Here is a 16,775-nt window from a genome sequence, read left to right on the forward strand (position 1 = left end):
CTAACAATGCCATCTAAACAGCAAAGGGAGCTGACATTGATTTAGAAAATAGTTGTGGCTGCCTAGAAAGATTTGGTGTCCCTTGTGCTGAAGTCCTTCACCAGAAGTTATGCCTTTCCCTGCACAGGATCTGCAAAAAGAAACCACCCAAGTGCTGCAGGACAAAATCTTCTGGTTTAGGGTAAGGTGGTGATGAAAGTGGGTGCCAGCCTTTTTGTCTTTGGGTTTTCTGGAGTGTTTTGGTAAGTGTTTGGGGTTTTTTGAGGGGGTTTGGTTTGGTTTTTTGGTTGTGGGTTTTTTCGCTAGGCCACTGCAGAATGCTTCTGTCTCCTTTCCCACAATGTAAATCATGAGAACAATTACATCCAGCTAAACACTGGCAAGGAACCACCGAGAGCCACAACATCTTGAATTACTGGGACTGTTTGCTCAGGGGATGCTGCTCAGCATTTGCAAATGGGTGTTTGTTTTGCAGTTTATAGCATCGACAGCGATGGTATGGGAACGGCCAAAGTGCCTCCTGCAGGCTCCCTTCCCAGCAGACAGCTTTGGGGCTTTATTCCCTGGTTTGATTTATCTCTATTTATTGCAACTAGGAAGAAGGCGAATGCTTTCAACTAAGTACACTTCTTTTTCCTTTACAGATTAGATCTACTAGCATTTGTAGTGTTTGGTGGTTCCTTGTGACCAACTCTCAACACACTGTCAACGTTTCAAAAATACCATTAGCACTTTTATATACATCCTAAAAGTCTTGTACGCACCATACACAAAACATTGATATTTATAAAAATGATAGTTTGATTTAAAAACCAGCTATTTTTAACAGTACTCCATCTTTTTATTTGGAACAAATTTTGATACGCAACATTTCCATTTGAATGGACATGTTTCTATCCACATTTACCACGTTGAACCTGAATTCAGAGGAAAATACCGGTGATGTCAACTAAAACATTTGCCTGGTTATGCCCAGGGAAATAAATCTCATAGATGGTATCTATTATGCCGAGCAGCTTTGGGGAAAAGTAATAACCTAACTTGCAGCAACAGGGGAATTATTTTGCTATCAAGTTCTTTCTAAACCGAAAGCAGGCTTTCTGCTTGCAGGAGGCTGCTGCGCCCGGTGCTGGTTCCGGAGAAGCTGGGAGCAGCTCTGGGTGCTAAACCCGGCTGATTTTTTGCAGAAAACGCATGAGCGCGGCGGGGCGGCCGAGCCGAGGCCTCTGCACGGGCCAGCCGGGGCGCGGCCGGGCAGCACCGCGCACCGGGGCCGCACCGGGGCCTCACCGGCGCAGGGTGGGAGCGGCCGCCAGCGCCGACGTGCGGGGGCGTTTTCGGGGCTCGGCGCCGCCGCTCATCCGACAAGCGCGACCGGCCCTCTGCCGCGGAAGGGCGGCCTGACGCGGCGAGGCGCCGCGGGGCAGCGCGGAGCTCTCCTCGCTCCGCCGGGCCAGGCCGCAGGGGAAGAGGGAGCGCAGGGACCCGGCGGCGGCAGGGCCCTCCCGGGCGGGGGCGGCCATCTTCCGCCCAGGCCCCCGCGCCCGCCGGGGCGGCCCGCGCCGCTCTCGCCGCGCTGCCCCCGCTCGGCGCAGGGCCCCAGCCGCCCCTCCCCGCGCGGGGCACGGCGGGAGCCGCAGTCCGCGCCCTCCCCTCGGCCCGGCCCGGCCCGGCCCGGCCGCCGCCGGCGGACTACAGCTCCCGGCGGCCCCCGCGAGGGGCGCGCATGCGCGGCCGGGGCTCCTCGAACAAAAAAACCTCCCCCCTCCGCGCCCCCGGAGCGGCGCTGGGCTCAGCCCGAGACCGTGAGGGGAAGAACGGGGCCGTGTAGCGGCCGGGCCCGTCGCCCCGCCAGCCGCTGAGAGGCCGCGGGGAAACCACCCCCCGCCAGCGGGGCTCCGCCGCGCCCGGCCTTCCCCCGCAGCCCGGCGGCGCCTCCTCCTCGCCTCCAGCCCGCAGGAGCGGGCTGTCCGCGCCCGGCGGCGGGTGAGTGGGCGGGCGCGATCGGGCCTCGCCGGTGCGGGGGACGGGAGCGGTACCCGCGGCTCCCTGAGGGGAGGCCTCCCCCCCTCGGCCCGCAGCGCGGGGGGGGGCCTTGCGGCGGGGGGGCGCCCCCCGACCGCAGGGGGGCTCGTGCCGCCGCTCGGCGGGCGGGGCCGGGGTCCGGCTGCTCGCGCCGCGCCCGCCGCTCCCTGCGCGGCCCTGCGGGGGGGAAAGGGGGGCGCCCCCTCCTCAGCGCCGCGCGCGGGGGGGCGGGGCTCCGCGCCCTTCACCGCCCCCTCCCGCGGGACCCCGGCCGCTGGGAGGAGGGGGCGCTGCCGCCGCGCCGCCGCCTGCCATTGGCTGGCGGGGCGGTGCGCACGTGCCGGAGCCCTGCGCGCGGCGGCGGCGATTGGGCGCGGGCGGGAAGGGGCGGGGCGAGGCGTGCGGAGGCGCTGTGGTGGGGGCCCCCGGGGCGCCGGTGGGGCCCGGGCCGCGACCCCCGCCGGCCGTGGGCGGTGGCTCCTTCGCCCAGGGCGGGGCCGGGCACCCCTCGACGGCCGGGGCAGGGGGTGAGCCTTGAGCCCTGAGCGCTCCCCTGGGACCGTACAGACCTGTGTCGGCCGGTGCCCAGGCACTGGGGAGGGAGCGCACGGGTAGCTCAGGTGAGGAGGACATGCAGTTACGCAGAGTAAGCAGAATGATTTTTATTTATTTTTTTTTCTTAAAATCGAGAGGCGTTTAGATTTTTTTTTTCCCCCCCTTCTATATCCAAGGTGACTTAACTGTGAAGTCAGTCTAGCACTAAAGTTTCACCCTGCAGGTGGCAAATCTGCACTCTGGTCAGCTGTCAGGGGGAGCAGATTGCCTGGGGAAGAGCGTTAGTGTAGGAGAGCTCGGCTGAGAGGCCTGGGAGTGCGCTTCTGCAGAGCAGGTGCTTGAGACAAGGATTCAGCAAAGGTGGGTTTATGTGCAGCAACGCGGCCAGCAGCAAAGAACTTCCCTAGCCAGCAGTGAAGAATTGTTACAGACGTCTGTCAGCCTGATGTTTAAGGGAGGTCGACATAATATCGTACACGTCTGGAGGTGTAATGTTACCTGCCTCTCTTGGATTCATGACGATGTTTTTAATCGTGACAATGTTTTGGGTATCATCTGTTGTGTTTCCAGTTCTTTCTTTGCAGGCTTCTTTTGCCAAAGGTTTGGCATGTAAGTTGCCAGAGAGAAACATCCTCATGGTGACTGTTCAATGAGTGCAGCCATCCCCTTGTAAGCTAATCATGTAACTGAGTTGTTGTCAGTGTGGACAAATCTTTGGGTTAGTATCTCACAATAAGGAGCAACTTTTAGACTGTGTTTTTAAATATACCTAATATTTGTTTCTGCATGTCTGACTTTAACTCTGCAATTGAAATAACAAAACCCTATAAAACATATTTAAAAAAAAAAAGAACAAAAAGGCTTGTAAATCCATTAGGTAAGTTAGATGGCATAAACGTTTGTCCCCTGGCAAGAGGCTACTGGCAGCCCTCTCTTACCCATCAGGACATGAGAACCTTTTCATAGAAGTTTGGTTGAAACTCACGTTCCTCTGGAAAGACTGTGAATTTGTGACTTTCTGACAAAAAGTTACTGACACATTCCCAGACTCTTGCTTATGGAACTGACTTTTGTTTCTGGTCTCGGATCTTGGCTGGAGAGAGACTTCTGGTAAGATTGACATAAATGCTTCAGTTCAAGCAAGAACACTTGTAATTGATTCCATGGAAATCAGTGTTCTGGGTAGTTTGCTTAAATACAATAATAGGAACAAGGGAAAGAGATGCAGGGGGAATTAAGTGACCAAACAGAGGGAACTGATTACTGTGAAGAGTGATGGGGTGATTAGTTTCCCAGGTTTTGTGGAGTACCCTGATGCGTGCAGTGGTGGGCACACCACACCTGTGCGGACACAGAGCGGTTCACTGCATGAAGCTACTGGGCAAAGGTGTGCGCTTCAGATACCGCCTATATACTAATTGGATGATTTTTATTTTTAAAGATGTTAAAACACTACTGGGTGTTTAGTGTCAGTTTAGCTCTTTGTGGGAACTCTGGAGGAATTAAGGGGGTTTTGTTTGCCCTTAAATCGATTCGAGCCTTTTTTTTCTTGTAACTATTGCAGTATGACATACAAGTGCTGCTGTGGTTTAACCCCACCAGTGACTGAGCACCACCCAGCTGCTCACTCACTCCCTGCCCCTCCCCCCCATTGGGATGAGGGAGAGAATCGGAAGGGTAAAAGTGACAAAACTCATGGGTTGAGATAAGAACAGTTTAATAATTGAAATAAAATAAAATAGTATTATTTATAATAATAAAAGAATATACAAAGCAAGTGATGTATGATGCGATTGCTCACCCCCTACTCACTGATGCCCAGCCAGTCCCCAAGCAGCAGCCCCCCGACCAGCTTTCCCCCAGTTTATATACTGAGCATGACGTCATATGGTATGGAATAGCCCTTTAGCCAGTTTGGGTCAGCTGTCCCAGCTGTGCCCCCTCCCACCTTCTTGTGCACCTCCAGCCTTCTGAGCTGGTAGAGCATGAGAAGCTGAAAAGTCCTTGATTTAGTGTAAGCACTACTTAGCAACAACTAAAACATCAGTGTGTTACCAGTATTATTCTCATACTATATCCAAAACACAGCACTATGCCAGCTACTAGGAAGAAAATTAACTCTATCCTAGCCAAATTCATGACAAATCTAAAGGACCATCTCGTGCTCGCACGGACAATTTCTCACTCTGGAAAAAGCGCCAGCACCAATTTTGTTATAATTAAATGAATACCAATAGAGTTTAGAGTAATTCACTTCTCAAATATTATGTGTACGTGTTGATGGACCTACAGAACTAAAGTGATTGTTACTTAACATGATCGTCATGTTGACTAAGTAAATAGAATTACACTGGTAAAGATGGAAGTTATCAGATGGTCAGGACTGCTGTGATTAATATTTCATTGTTTACATGGTTTCACTGTAATTCGCGAATGTCTAGGTGCTTCAGTAGGGCACTGTGTACTTAAAAACTAAGTGAATTGTCCCCCGAGTCTATCTGGCTTTAATACAGAAATGGAGTTTTACACTAATGGTTTCTTAACTACTCCAAACCCAGGTAGTACATTCACTTTTATATGACTGTCTGTGAAGTATATAGTTAGATACTGCATTTTCATTCTATCTAAAATTTCATGATTATATGTTGGTCTATATTGGAATCTTTAGAAATAATGAAAATCAAATTTAAATACCTCTTTGCAAACACAATTATGCAGACTTATGAATGAGAGAAATCAGAGGTGCTTTTCAAATAGCAGTTGCTGGAATTGTGGTTTACTTTTTTAATGGTTCTTAAGAGTAACAGAGGTAGTTGCCATCTAGGCTAGCTAAAAAGTCATCGCATGTTGCTGAGTATCATAGAAGTACCTAGAAAAATGGGAATTAATTATTGTTGGTTTTAGGCGGGGGTATTGCAGCTGTGTAATGAACCGTGCCCCCCCACCAAAATGCTGCTGCTTTCGTGTGACTTTGTGCTGTCTCGGTGCTATTGGGTGTGCTGAACACCAGGTGTTTCCCCTTGGAGCTTTGTTTGTTAGGGGCCCTTGCTTTCTTTCCCGACTGCCTTCGGTTGCTGACCTTCTGCTCAGCCGCCCTTGGAAAAAAAAAAAATGAAAGCTTAAATCAGTGAGCGCTACAGTAGGGATTTGGGGCAGTGTGTTGGTTTACAGTGAGGTCGTATTTCTGAGTGGTGTGATTCTGCGAGTCGTTTCATTAATTAGAGTGGGAAGTGGTGCCCTAAGTAGTGTTGCTGGTGTGTTTTGTTGGCGTAAGCCCTAATGTAAAACACTCGGTGCTGTGTCTTGTTGATTCTGCTGCTGCGAGTTAAATCCCTGCAGTGGGAGTTGGATTGAAATGGCGACAGCAAACGTCCCAGCTGCCGTGTTTAATGGGTCACTATTGCTGCGCTTGTAATGGTGTCGGGTGTGAATGGCAAGAGCGTGCTTACCAGGAACCTGCTCCTCAGGTGAAACTGGTGAGTGCCATGTCTGTATTCCTCGTGTCTCGAACTAGAAAGTAATATAGGTTAGGGAGATAAACACACTTAATTTTTAGTGAGCAAAGGAGCAAGAAGGTTGAGTTTAATCGTGATGTGCATTTTTCCTGAATCAGCCGCTCTGCGGCTCCAGATAAGAGGCTGGAAAAAAAGGCAACAGAGATACTTCAGGGAGTATGCGTGAAGGGGAGAGGTGCAGAGCCTCCCTGATATGTTAAGGCTTCTTCAGGGTTACTCTTCCGTCCTTGAAAGTGATTTTTATTCATTTTTTGGGGGGGGGGTGTGGTGTTAATAGCCTGGGTTCAGTCTTAGCTAAGAGCTGACCATGCTCAGTACATGACACTGCGCTCTAGCCGATGAGTCAAGGTTTGTACCTCCAAGGGAGCCAACTTCTGTCTGGAGGAGCTGACAGTAAGCCAGAAGAGATAAACCCACATTGGTCTGAGTTGAGTAAATGCCTTCTGGTATTTCCATATTGTCTCGCCTTCCTGTTCCTGATGTCGGGAAGCTTTGCCCTCTTGTTTTTGGTGTAGGCTGTAAGCAGACTTAAACTCTGCCAGACCTGCCTCTGCCTCTCTGCTTTGGATTGAGCTGGCTCTGAACATCTGGAGCTGCTTTTGCTTGGTGTGGTCCAGCAGTATTTGTGTTTCAGAACAGGCTAGTCCTCCACAGAGGTAACATGGATGTTGCTCACCCGAACTGATCCATAATCCACATGTACCAGATGCAGGTGGTGAAGAACTGGCAACGTTGTTGTGAAGGAACTCCAAGATCCTTTGCTTCTATTTCTCTTGGGCTACGGCTTGTGAAAATACTTCCTTTCAAAAAATAGTTGCATGTATCTGAAGGTAGGGGTGTTACACAGTCTGAGCACCCTTGCTGTTAAGCTTGTTGTGTTTCTGCTATGCATGAGCAGTCTAGTGATTGGAAGGAGCTGAAAATTCTTGCTTGTGGAGTACTTGTATAATTTTAAGATGATCAATGACATGTCGTAACAAGGAAAATAGATCATCCTAACGGGATTGCATAGGTCAGCTATGAACAGATGCTGGAGGGTGAAGGTGAGAATCTCCTAACCCCGTGTGCACTGCAGCTAGGGTGAATGTGTTACAGAAAATCAGAAAAACTGGTGGTGGTAGGTTTGCATCCCAACAGAGTTTCTATGCTAGGTTAGCTAAGAACCGTCAGACTTAACTTCCTCTGAAACACGGGATCACTGAACCAAATTGTAGGAAGAATAACACAGATTTTTAGCCAAGATCTGTTTAAAAAGATTCATTTGCACTTAACAGCTTGTGAGTATTACAATTATTGTACAGTTTGGAAAGAACCAACTTCTGCCCTTTGTCAGAAGGCAAATATTTGGGCAGAGTTAAATATGCTGAAATTGTGTCTTGGCAAAGAAGCCAAGGGGTGAAAGCTGCAACAGCCAAGAAGCAGTCTAGCTTTATTAGATTTTTTTTTTTTTTTTTACCGGTATATTTTGTTATGTTCCTTCTTGCTCCAGCTTTGTAATGAAATGTGTGTGTCCTGATTTCGGCTGGGATAGAGTTAATTTTCTTCCTAGTAGCTGGCATAGTGCTGTGTTTTGGATATAGTATGAGAATAATGTGATAACACACTGATGTTTTAGTTGTTGCTAACCAGTGTTTATACTAAGTCAAGGACTTTTCAGCTTCCTGTGCTCTGCCAGCAAGGAGGTGCACAAGAAGGTGGGAGGGGGCATAGCCAGGACAGCTGACCCAAACTGACCAAAGGGCTATTCCATACCATATGACGTCATGCTCAGTATATAAACTGGAGGGACTTGGCCGGGGGGCAGCGATCGCTGCTTGGGGACTGGCTGGGCATCGGTCGTTGGGTGGTGAGTGGTTGCATCACTTGTTTTTCCTGGGTTTTATTCCCCTCTCTCTCTTTCTTTCTCATTGTTTTCCTTTTCATTACAAATTTTTATTATTTTTTTTATTTCAGTTATTAAACTGTTCTTATCTCAACCCACAAGTTTTCTCCTTTTACCCTTCTGATTCTCTCCCCCATCCCACTGGGGCAGAGTGAGTGAGCGGCTGTGTGGGGCTTAGTTGCTGGCTGGGGTTAAACCACAAAAGTGTGCTTTTGTACTCTGCTAGAATAATCTTTTTTTCCCCAGATATCAAAAGTGGCCCATGGGGATCTAGCAGAAGCTGGATTTCTTTCCCCTAAGGAGCAGCAAATCTTCAGTGGTGTGTAATGATGAGATCACACAAACTCACATCCAGCTGTATTTTGGGGTTCTTGGGAGTTACGTTCTTTTCCATCAGTGTGGCAGGATTTGTTTTAGTGTTTGTAACGCTAGGTGAGGGGCTAGTGGGGAGGAGTATGCTTTGGCATCACAGCTACTTTTCTGAAGAGCAGTAGACAATGGATAGATGTACCATTTGGGGAATACCCGCTTGCATTATATCTGGTAAAGGGTAAAAACATGTTCCTGCTGCTTATTAAGACTCTTCCCTAAGAAACACATATTCCTTTTTTTTTCCCCTCTATTTTTCCATATGTATTCTTTATTCACTTAAATAACAGTTTTTCTTCATAAAGCTTAATTATTTTTTTTGCTCTTGCTTTTTGTGTGTCTGACAAGCAACTACTAAAGAGAGCATCCGTTACTGGTGGGTTTATCAAGATTGGCATGTCTGCTCCTGTGTGAGTACAGGGAAGATGGAAAGTAACTGTGTCTTGTGGTTTTGTTCTCTCTTGCCTTGAGTATTTCTGTTTTTTTGGTTCTTGAAAGTAGAAGCCAGCAAGGAACATGTGGAATGAGATACATGTTGGTTTGATTTGGCTTCCTGAAATGCTACTGGTTTTGGTCTTTGTTTTTTTCCTTGTAAAGGCAAAACATGGAGGGGGGGGGTAGCTCTATATGGTGGTGAATTTCTCATCAGGCAGTGTGTTGGTTTTGGCTGGGGTAGGGTTAATTTTCTTCATAGTAGCTAATATGGGACTGTGGTTTGGATTTGTGCTGGAAACAGTGTTGATAATACAGGGATGTTTTCATTACTGCTGAGCAGTGCTTACACAGAGCCAAGGCCTTTTCTGCTTCTCACCCCACCCCACCAGCGAGCAGGCTGGGGGTGCACAAGAGGCTGGGAGGGGACACAGCCGGGACAGCTGGCCCCAAATCACCAAAGGGATATTCCATACCATATGACATCGTGCTCAGCAATTAAAAACTGGGGGAAGAAGAAGGAAGTGGGGGATGTTCGGAGTGATGGCCTTTGTCTTCCCAAGTCACCGTTACGCGTGCTGGAGCCCTGCTTTCCTGGAGATGGCTGAACACCTGCCTGCCAGTGGGAAGCAGTGAATGAATGCCTTGTTCGGCTTTGCCTGTGTGCGTGGCTTTTGCTTTACCTATTAAACTGTGTTTATGCCAACCCACGAGTTTTCTCACTTTTACTCTTCTGATTCTCTCCCCGATCCCACTGGGGCGGGGAGTGAGCGAGCGGCTGTGTGGGGCTTAGTTGCCGGCCGGGGTTAAACCGCAGGCAGGAATGGCTAGATGTTACATCCTCAGTACTCTACCGGTGTATTTTGCAAGGCTTTGTTCATTGTTACAAGCCTTTATTCAGGCAAAGGCTCATCTTGGCACAGTTAAACTGAAGGATTTATAGATAATTATAACTAATAATAACGGATCTGGAAGTTCTTTTTTAGCAATAGGTGATTAAGATTAATAGATACCTCATAAGTGGTACTCTGGCAGCCAGCTTATAATTGTTCAAAGGATGGTTTTTAAATTGGCCTTTTTGTGTAGCACGTTGGTAATAGGTAAGGTGTTACACTTTTTTCAGGGCTTTGCTCTAGGGATTTACACTGGGCAATGGTGTTGTCACACACTTTCTAAGGGCTGGATCTTGGAAAGGCAGCCAGGTTCATTAGATCTCCTGAACTGTAGCCTGCTCTTTCTAATAATAAACACTGTCGAAGTGGTATAGATAAGGATAGCAGAGAAAACTGTTGTTTGAAAGGGAGAAACTGGTGAAATGGGGGAGGGGGGAGGGGAGGAATCTTTCACGTGTGACTTGCTGTCAAGTGGGTATCAAAGAATATTCTTGTGCTGCCATGGTGCAATAGGATGTCTCTTGAATCTGCATTAAACACTGATCTGGCACTGTGCAAACTGGTTAAAGAATGGATACTGTAAAAATAAAAGGCACTACGACTTTATACTTTGGAAAGATTCTTACAAATGTTATTAGAAGAGTAGTCCAATGATAACCTAACCCAACTCCTGACCAAATGTGATTCTGAGGTACGGAGGCTGTGGCCTCACGTGCAGCAGCAAGGTAGCTTAGGATGTGCTGTCCTCTCCGTTGAGCCAGGACGGCTGTTTGTGGGGCTGTGCAGTGAATCAAACTGGGACCCGGTACAGTGGGGCACTTCTCCTCCCCGTTCCCTGGACAAGCTCCCTGACTTGATTCACTGTATCCCTGTGGATCAGAAACCACCTTCCAGGGATGGGAGCAATTCTGCATGGGGGCGACAGCCTGAACTGGCACTTCTCTGATGTGTTTGTGCATCCACAGCCTTCAAATGATCGCTAGAATTTCCTTGGTCTGTTTTCTGGACAAGGTGCCTCTGCAAAATAGAAAATAAGTTTACTCTTGTTTTTACACAGCCTGATTTTTCACCCAGAATGGGGTAGGTGTGTATGTTTGTGCCACTGCTAGCTTGGGACGTGTTGAATTGATGCAGAACGGCTGCATTAGACAGTGAGTAGAGACATGAGAGAAAGGGGAAATGTGTAGTTATGTTCTGTTTCATCTTGAATATTGGATTGGTAAGATACTGTTTTAAAAAGCCTAAAAGCTACCATGTTTAAAATCAGTCAGCATCCCAACCCTAAAGGAGTTCTGAAGATGAGCTTGAGAACTCTTATTAGGTATCAAAAAACATGGCTCAATGAAGATTGATTTATTTACATTGCATCATAATCTCCTTTTCCCTCTGATATCCCACAAGCAATAAGTAAGATGCCCCTCTTCCTCTGGAGGATAACCCCATCAGCCTCTGCCTCCCCATCCCCAGCTGACACTCTCTTAGGTCACTGAAGCAATCAGTATTGTTCAACAGTTGTTACTCCTTTATATTCACTCTTGAATTTTAGCTCCTTTTCCAGACCTGATGAAGGACCTGTTTGCCTACTCCTCAGTGTAGCAGGTGTTCAGACCTCTCATTACCTGCATCCTCAAACAGCTGCTGACTATGCCACTGCCAGTTTATTCATAACACAGTTTTAAGGCTGTTTAAATCTTGCCGGCCTGTGTCTGGAGAGCCAGAAGGCTGCAGAATGTCTGTTGTGAGCTTGCAGTGTTGCTAGCTTTTTTTTTCCCCCCTCGCCTCCAATTTGTAGTATGAAGTGCTCTAAGCCCTATTAAAAGAGCAACACAGTGCCATTTTTTTCCAGTGTAAGCATGTATTACCACATGCAATGGTTATTGCCCTGACTCGTCTGCACATCTAATAGGATACACATCACCTTTGAAAACTTGAGCCACGTCATGTGTCCAGGTTCTACAGTAGCAGCAAGCTGTCTCATGGAGCTGTTGTGAAATGTCTCATTTATCTGTGCTATCTTGACTTTTGAGGTGATTTTTCTCAAGACTTGTGCATGGAGTTGTAACAGCTAAATCTCTACCAGTTCTGTCCTCCTCCAGGCATGTCAGGTTATTGCTTTAGATATGTGTAAACGTAACAAGCTGCAACACTGCAATCAAAAAATGTGCTCTTAGCAGCTGCTGAAACTTCATTCTCAATATATTCATTCTTGTATAGACAATTCTGCCAGCAGAAGCATAAACAAGTCCTGATTACTACTTAGGTCTTAAATAAGTTGAAAGTCTTCTGAATGCCATACAGAAAATAGGTTTAAATCTCTTTTTTGTGTCACTGCTGAAATTCAGTTTTTAATTTTAGCATCTTAATTGGGACTCCTTAGCTTTGGAGTTAATTCTACAACTGAAGAACCTGCAAATAAAAATGTCACGTTCTGGTTACTGATACTGTAGTCTCTGAGGCCATGATTTTGGGGCAGGGTGGTGGTGGTTTGTTTTGAGCTAGGCCATGATAATTACAGGAGGGGTTGTTCTAATACTTGTGTCATAATTACAATTTGCCATTTCTTTTCTGTACATTAATGCCAGTGTTTTTTGCTGTGTTCATCTAGACTGCCAGAGTTGCAAACATGCTTAGAAAGAAAAATCAATGTAAATTCAGCTAATCAATTAATATGCATCTTTCTAGGCACAAAGGGTTTGTGGTCTAGTCATGGCACAACATTTTAAGTTTTGAATGTTTAGCTCCAGCTTTGGATGAAACAGCAGGAAGCATGCAAGAACAGAAGAGTGAGCACTTCCTCCAGTTAATTTACCTGTATATTTGCTTGCTTGTGTGTGTGTTTGGTGGGGTGTGTTCTGCGTTTTTGAATTTTTTTTTTTTTCTTTGCTTGCATAAGAGAGATTTTAGCTTTCTTTCACTGTTGTGTGGATCTGAACAGGTTTTTTGATTTCATTTTATAGGAGGAAAATGGCCCAAACTACTGCACCAGCAACATCCATCCATGATGAGGACTCCTCTGAAAGCAGAATGGTGGTTACATTCCTCATGTCAGCACTTGAGTCAATGGTTAGTAGAGAAGTTAAGCAGCTGCGTCATAATTCTGTCTTGGCATGTGCAGTATTACAGCAATATGTTGCCTCCCGCTGGGGAGCAGGAAAGGTGTAATGTTTTATCTTTACCTTATTGCGTGCTGTCCAACGAGCTGTAACTCTCTCTTTGCTTGGAAAATCATGCTAACAGTCATCTTGTTTCTTGTTGTGGTGTGGTTGTTTTAAAAATTATTTTGTCAAATAAACAAACGAGAAGTATTTCTTGATTGCTCAGGTAGAGCGTGGTTGAAAGGCAAGAGTATGTTCTGATCTTTGTCATCTGTAATACAGAGTGAATAAATGGTCTTGAGCCTAATGCCTTGTCCTCAGCTGCTGTACCAATTCAACAAAACTTGTTCAGAAAATACTTTTTTTTTAAGTTGGCATATCACCTGTTTTTTAGAAGTTATTTAATCATTGTGTGGTGGGGTTTAAGGTTGGCCAGGGCTGTGAGTGGAAATGCCTGTCCCATTTCCTTGAAGTCAAGGTGCTGTCAAAGATTTGGTTCTTTAAAATTGTTTTCTTAAATGATAAGCAAGAACAAAAATTTTCTTTTCAGCAATGAAACTTTGAATGGAATGTTATAAGAAAATTGATTGCAAGCCCTTTTTCCCAATGGGTATATTTGGTTCCTAAAGGCTTTGTGTCACTTTTTCCTCTCATGCTGCAGTTGTTGGTATCTTCATAGGTTGCAAGCAAACTCTGATTTGATTTCCTAGGAGAAATTGACCTTCTGTGGTCACTTCTTGATGTTCTCAGTAATAATCTTAGGATCTTCGATCTCTCCTTGTGCCACAGGCTTCCTGCCTTCCTTTTTTGCCAGAAATTTCTCCCAGCAGAACACACGTAGGTGTTGACAGGGAAGATGCAATCCTTCCGCTCAGGAGGAATTCACCTGAGCTTGAGCACAGCAGGCGGGACAAGACAGACTGCAGGCAGCCTTCCTGCTTGCAACCACACGTTTCTGAACAGAACATGATGTGTGATAAGTGTGCTGTGAATGAACAAAACTCCTATATGCTCTGTTGAAAGTTGGAGTAAGACAACGATCTAACAGGGGAGTGATAATTTCATATGGATTGATGTCATAAATAATTTTAATTAAAAACAGTGCAATCTCTGAGTCTAGACAAGGCCTTAATTTCACTAATGCATCTACAATGCTTTTAAGATTCCTGATGAAAAGCACTCCAGATGTATAAATTATCCTTTGCTAATGGCTGATGTTGTGTTTCTTGCAGTACCTTCTGCAGGGTGGATGCTGGCAACAGAAGTAATAACTGTTTTACATGATACCACATACATTTCTATTAACTGTACTCTTAACTATGGCAATAAAAGCTTTTTGTTTTTCTTTTTATAGTGTAAAGAACTTGCCAAGTCCAAGGCAGAAGTTGCCTGTATTGCTGTATATGAAACAGATGTGTTTGTAGTTGGAACTGAGAGAGGAAGAGCCTTTGTCAATTCTAGGAAAGATTTTCAGAAGGATTTTGTTAAATACTGTAAGTTTCAATGTTGTATTTTTGTATTTCACAAGCTGCTTAATGTGTATTGCATGGTACTAATAACTTCGGGGAGCAAAGTTCTGTATATCATGGCTACATGCTATAATTACATTGACTATGGCAAAACCAGCTGTTTAAGAACGTAAAAATCATCAGTAACAGTGGTCTTGTCTGGAGTGTTACTTCAACTGTGGCTTGAAATGTTCATTTTTTCTTAAATAATATGACAAACTAGTACAATAAGAAGTATTAGACTGTCCACCCTCACAACACATCCTGCATTTCTTAGTGCACGTTAATTTTTCTTTGTATCCCCTCCTCCAAGTCTTTTTTCCATGTGTGAAGGCTGGGCAGGACATTGAACAGGTAGTAGACTACTTCTGTCAGCTCAGATGGTCCTGGTTCTTCAGATCACTTCATGCCTTATTAAAGCAGATACACATTTTTGACAAGATATTATTTTTTTATATAGCTTTTTTATGTCACTGTTATTTAGTAGACAGAAATATGTATCTATATCATAATGACCTAAAATTACATCTGCCCTAAAAAAACAACATTTACTGTTGTATTCTTTTAAGTACATCTAGGGGTGTTTTTTGTTTAGTTTCATTTCTATAGTAGAACAGTGGAACTTCTGTGTTCATAAAACATGATCCACTGAGTACAGGACAGTATTTTTAGGAGTTAGGTTTCAAAGATTGAGTGACTCTTTGTCGGAGCATTGATGTGCTCATTTAAGAATGTGTTGTTGATGGACACTGCTTAATCAATAACGAAATGTACATTTACCTGCCTAGGGAAAGGGAGGTGGTGCAGGTCAAGAGCAGGGTATGAGAGAAGAATCAGTCTGGGTGGGAGTTTAAAAGCAACAGCTGTAAAATATTCTGGCTTGACTAATTAAATACTGCTTGGAAAGCAACTATGTTTAATCTGTAACAGAAACATTTGCTCCTAAAAATGCTTTTGCTGCTAGCTAAAATTCTCATGGAGGTTTTGTCTCAAGATCATTTGTTTGTGGTGGGGCTCTGGATTTTTGCCACTGACCTACTCACTTGGACAGTGACTTTCTGTGCACATAAGTCTATTTACTCTAAGGAAAGTCACCGCAATGTTGCATTGTAACAGATAACTGATACCAAACTGCAGAATTACGACCTCACTGAGGAATCGAGTAGAAGATGAATCAATTCCTTTTTTGTTTTTTATAGGGGCGGTCTTCTGATACTGGTATTTATGAAAACTGTTAGCTGAATAATGGGGAGTGTGTGTGTGTGTTAATTTTTTCACCTGATTTCTTTTCTTTGTTGTGGTTCCTTAAAGGGCTTCCCTGAGGTCCTAGAGGCTTTGTTTTATTGCCAGTACAGTGGTATCATGGGCCCTGATATGCTGGAGACTTTGTATACTGGGCACAGCTATTGGTGGGGAGTCTGAAATAACTGGAATTTGATGTTTGATCTCCCTGGCTAGATCTGTATTTCTGGTTCTGTACTGTGGGAAGGGCTGGCTTCTCATCCATGCTTGTGTTTGACTGTATCAGATGTGGTTTCTGTAGATATGTGTCTGTGTTTAAATCTTACATTAGTTCTGATAATCCTGATCCTCTGCTTTATTCCAGTTACAATATACTCGTTCTTGGGCAGTGTTTTTGTACTGTCAGGCCAATAAGATTAAACAATATCCACTTTGAAAACAGTGTTTTCTTTATGCTTCTTGCAGAACACCTCAGTCATTGCTTTCATGGTTTCACTAAGTGCATATGCCCCATGCTTTCTGGGGAGTTTTGATGCTGGAGGTAGTTTTCTCCTCTTGCTGACAAAGATGTTGGTAATTCCAGAAAACTTGACTTCAGAACACTAGTTTTTAGGAATAATAGCATTATTTATTCCTGGTGATGCTGATTCCATCACTGCCTTTGACAACTTTGAAGTCTTGATGAAGTTTATAGTGTAATATCTTTTAACCTAAAGCTTAGAACTGTGGAGGCAACAGTTCCTTTCCCCTCACACCTTGTTTCTTCAGTTAAGTATGAAAGCTAGCAATAGACAATGTTAATTGCAATTTTATTAGGTGTTTTGGAAAAACCCAGGGAGGCCACGGTTCTGTGTGGTTTTAGTAAGTTAAGAGTAGGGTCCTTTTTGTTCCTTTATGATTAATAAAGGCTTCCAAGAGATTCTTACATTGCTGTTACAATTAAACCTTTAAAAATTCAGCTGTGATGTCAGTCTCTGGAACACATGGTGCTGACAGTATTGAGAATTAGCTCTCCACTTGTGCGGGTCTCTTCATTTTTCTTCAAGTATGGAAACAGAAGGGTAGTTACTAAGCATTCCTCTAGCTATGTCTGACTTTCTGTTGTGACAAGCCAGCACGTGTCTCCAGTCTTTACTTCCATTTTTCCCACAGCTCCTTTGTGTAGTTTGAGTAAATACGAAGAGTTTTCGGAATCTGGAGGGCTCAGGCTTCAAACCCGCTGCTTATTTTTAGTAATGAATATAATTTAGTGGGCTAAA

General features: G+C 45.2%; 1 protein-coding gene across 4 annotated transcripts in view; it reads left to right on the forward strand.

Moving 5' to 3' along the window:
- The first annotated feature begins 2,914 nt into the window (after positions 1–2,914).
- The window catches only part of GTF2I (general transcription factor IIi), a 79,482-nt gene continuing 65,621 nt past the window's right edge, over positions 2,915–16,775 (forward strand). For all 4 annotated transcript variants that reach the window (XM_075720286.1, XM_075720284.1, XM_075720285.1 and 1 more), the window contains exons 1-3: positions 2,915–2,940; positions 12,629–12,734; positions 14,121–14,259. In XM_075720286.1, the coding sequence (XP_075576401.1) occupies positions 12,636–12,734; positions 14,121–14,259 (238 nt within the window). In that variant the 5' untranslated portion in view covers positions 2,915–2,940; positions 12,629–12,635. The remainder of the gene's footprint in view (positions 2,941–12,628; positions 12,735–14,120; positions 14,260–16,775) is intronic.

This window comes from Pelecanus crispus, chromosome 12 (genome assembly GCF_030463565.1).
Source record: "Pelecanus crispus isolate bPelCri1 chromosome 12, bPelCri1.pri, whole genome shotgun sequence".
Classification (NCBI taxonomy): domain Eukaryota; kingdom Metazoa; phylum Chordata; class Aves; order Pelecaniformes; family Pelecanidae; genus Pelecanus; species Pelecanus crispus.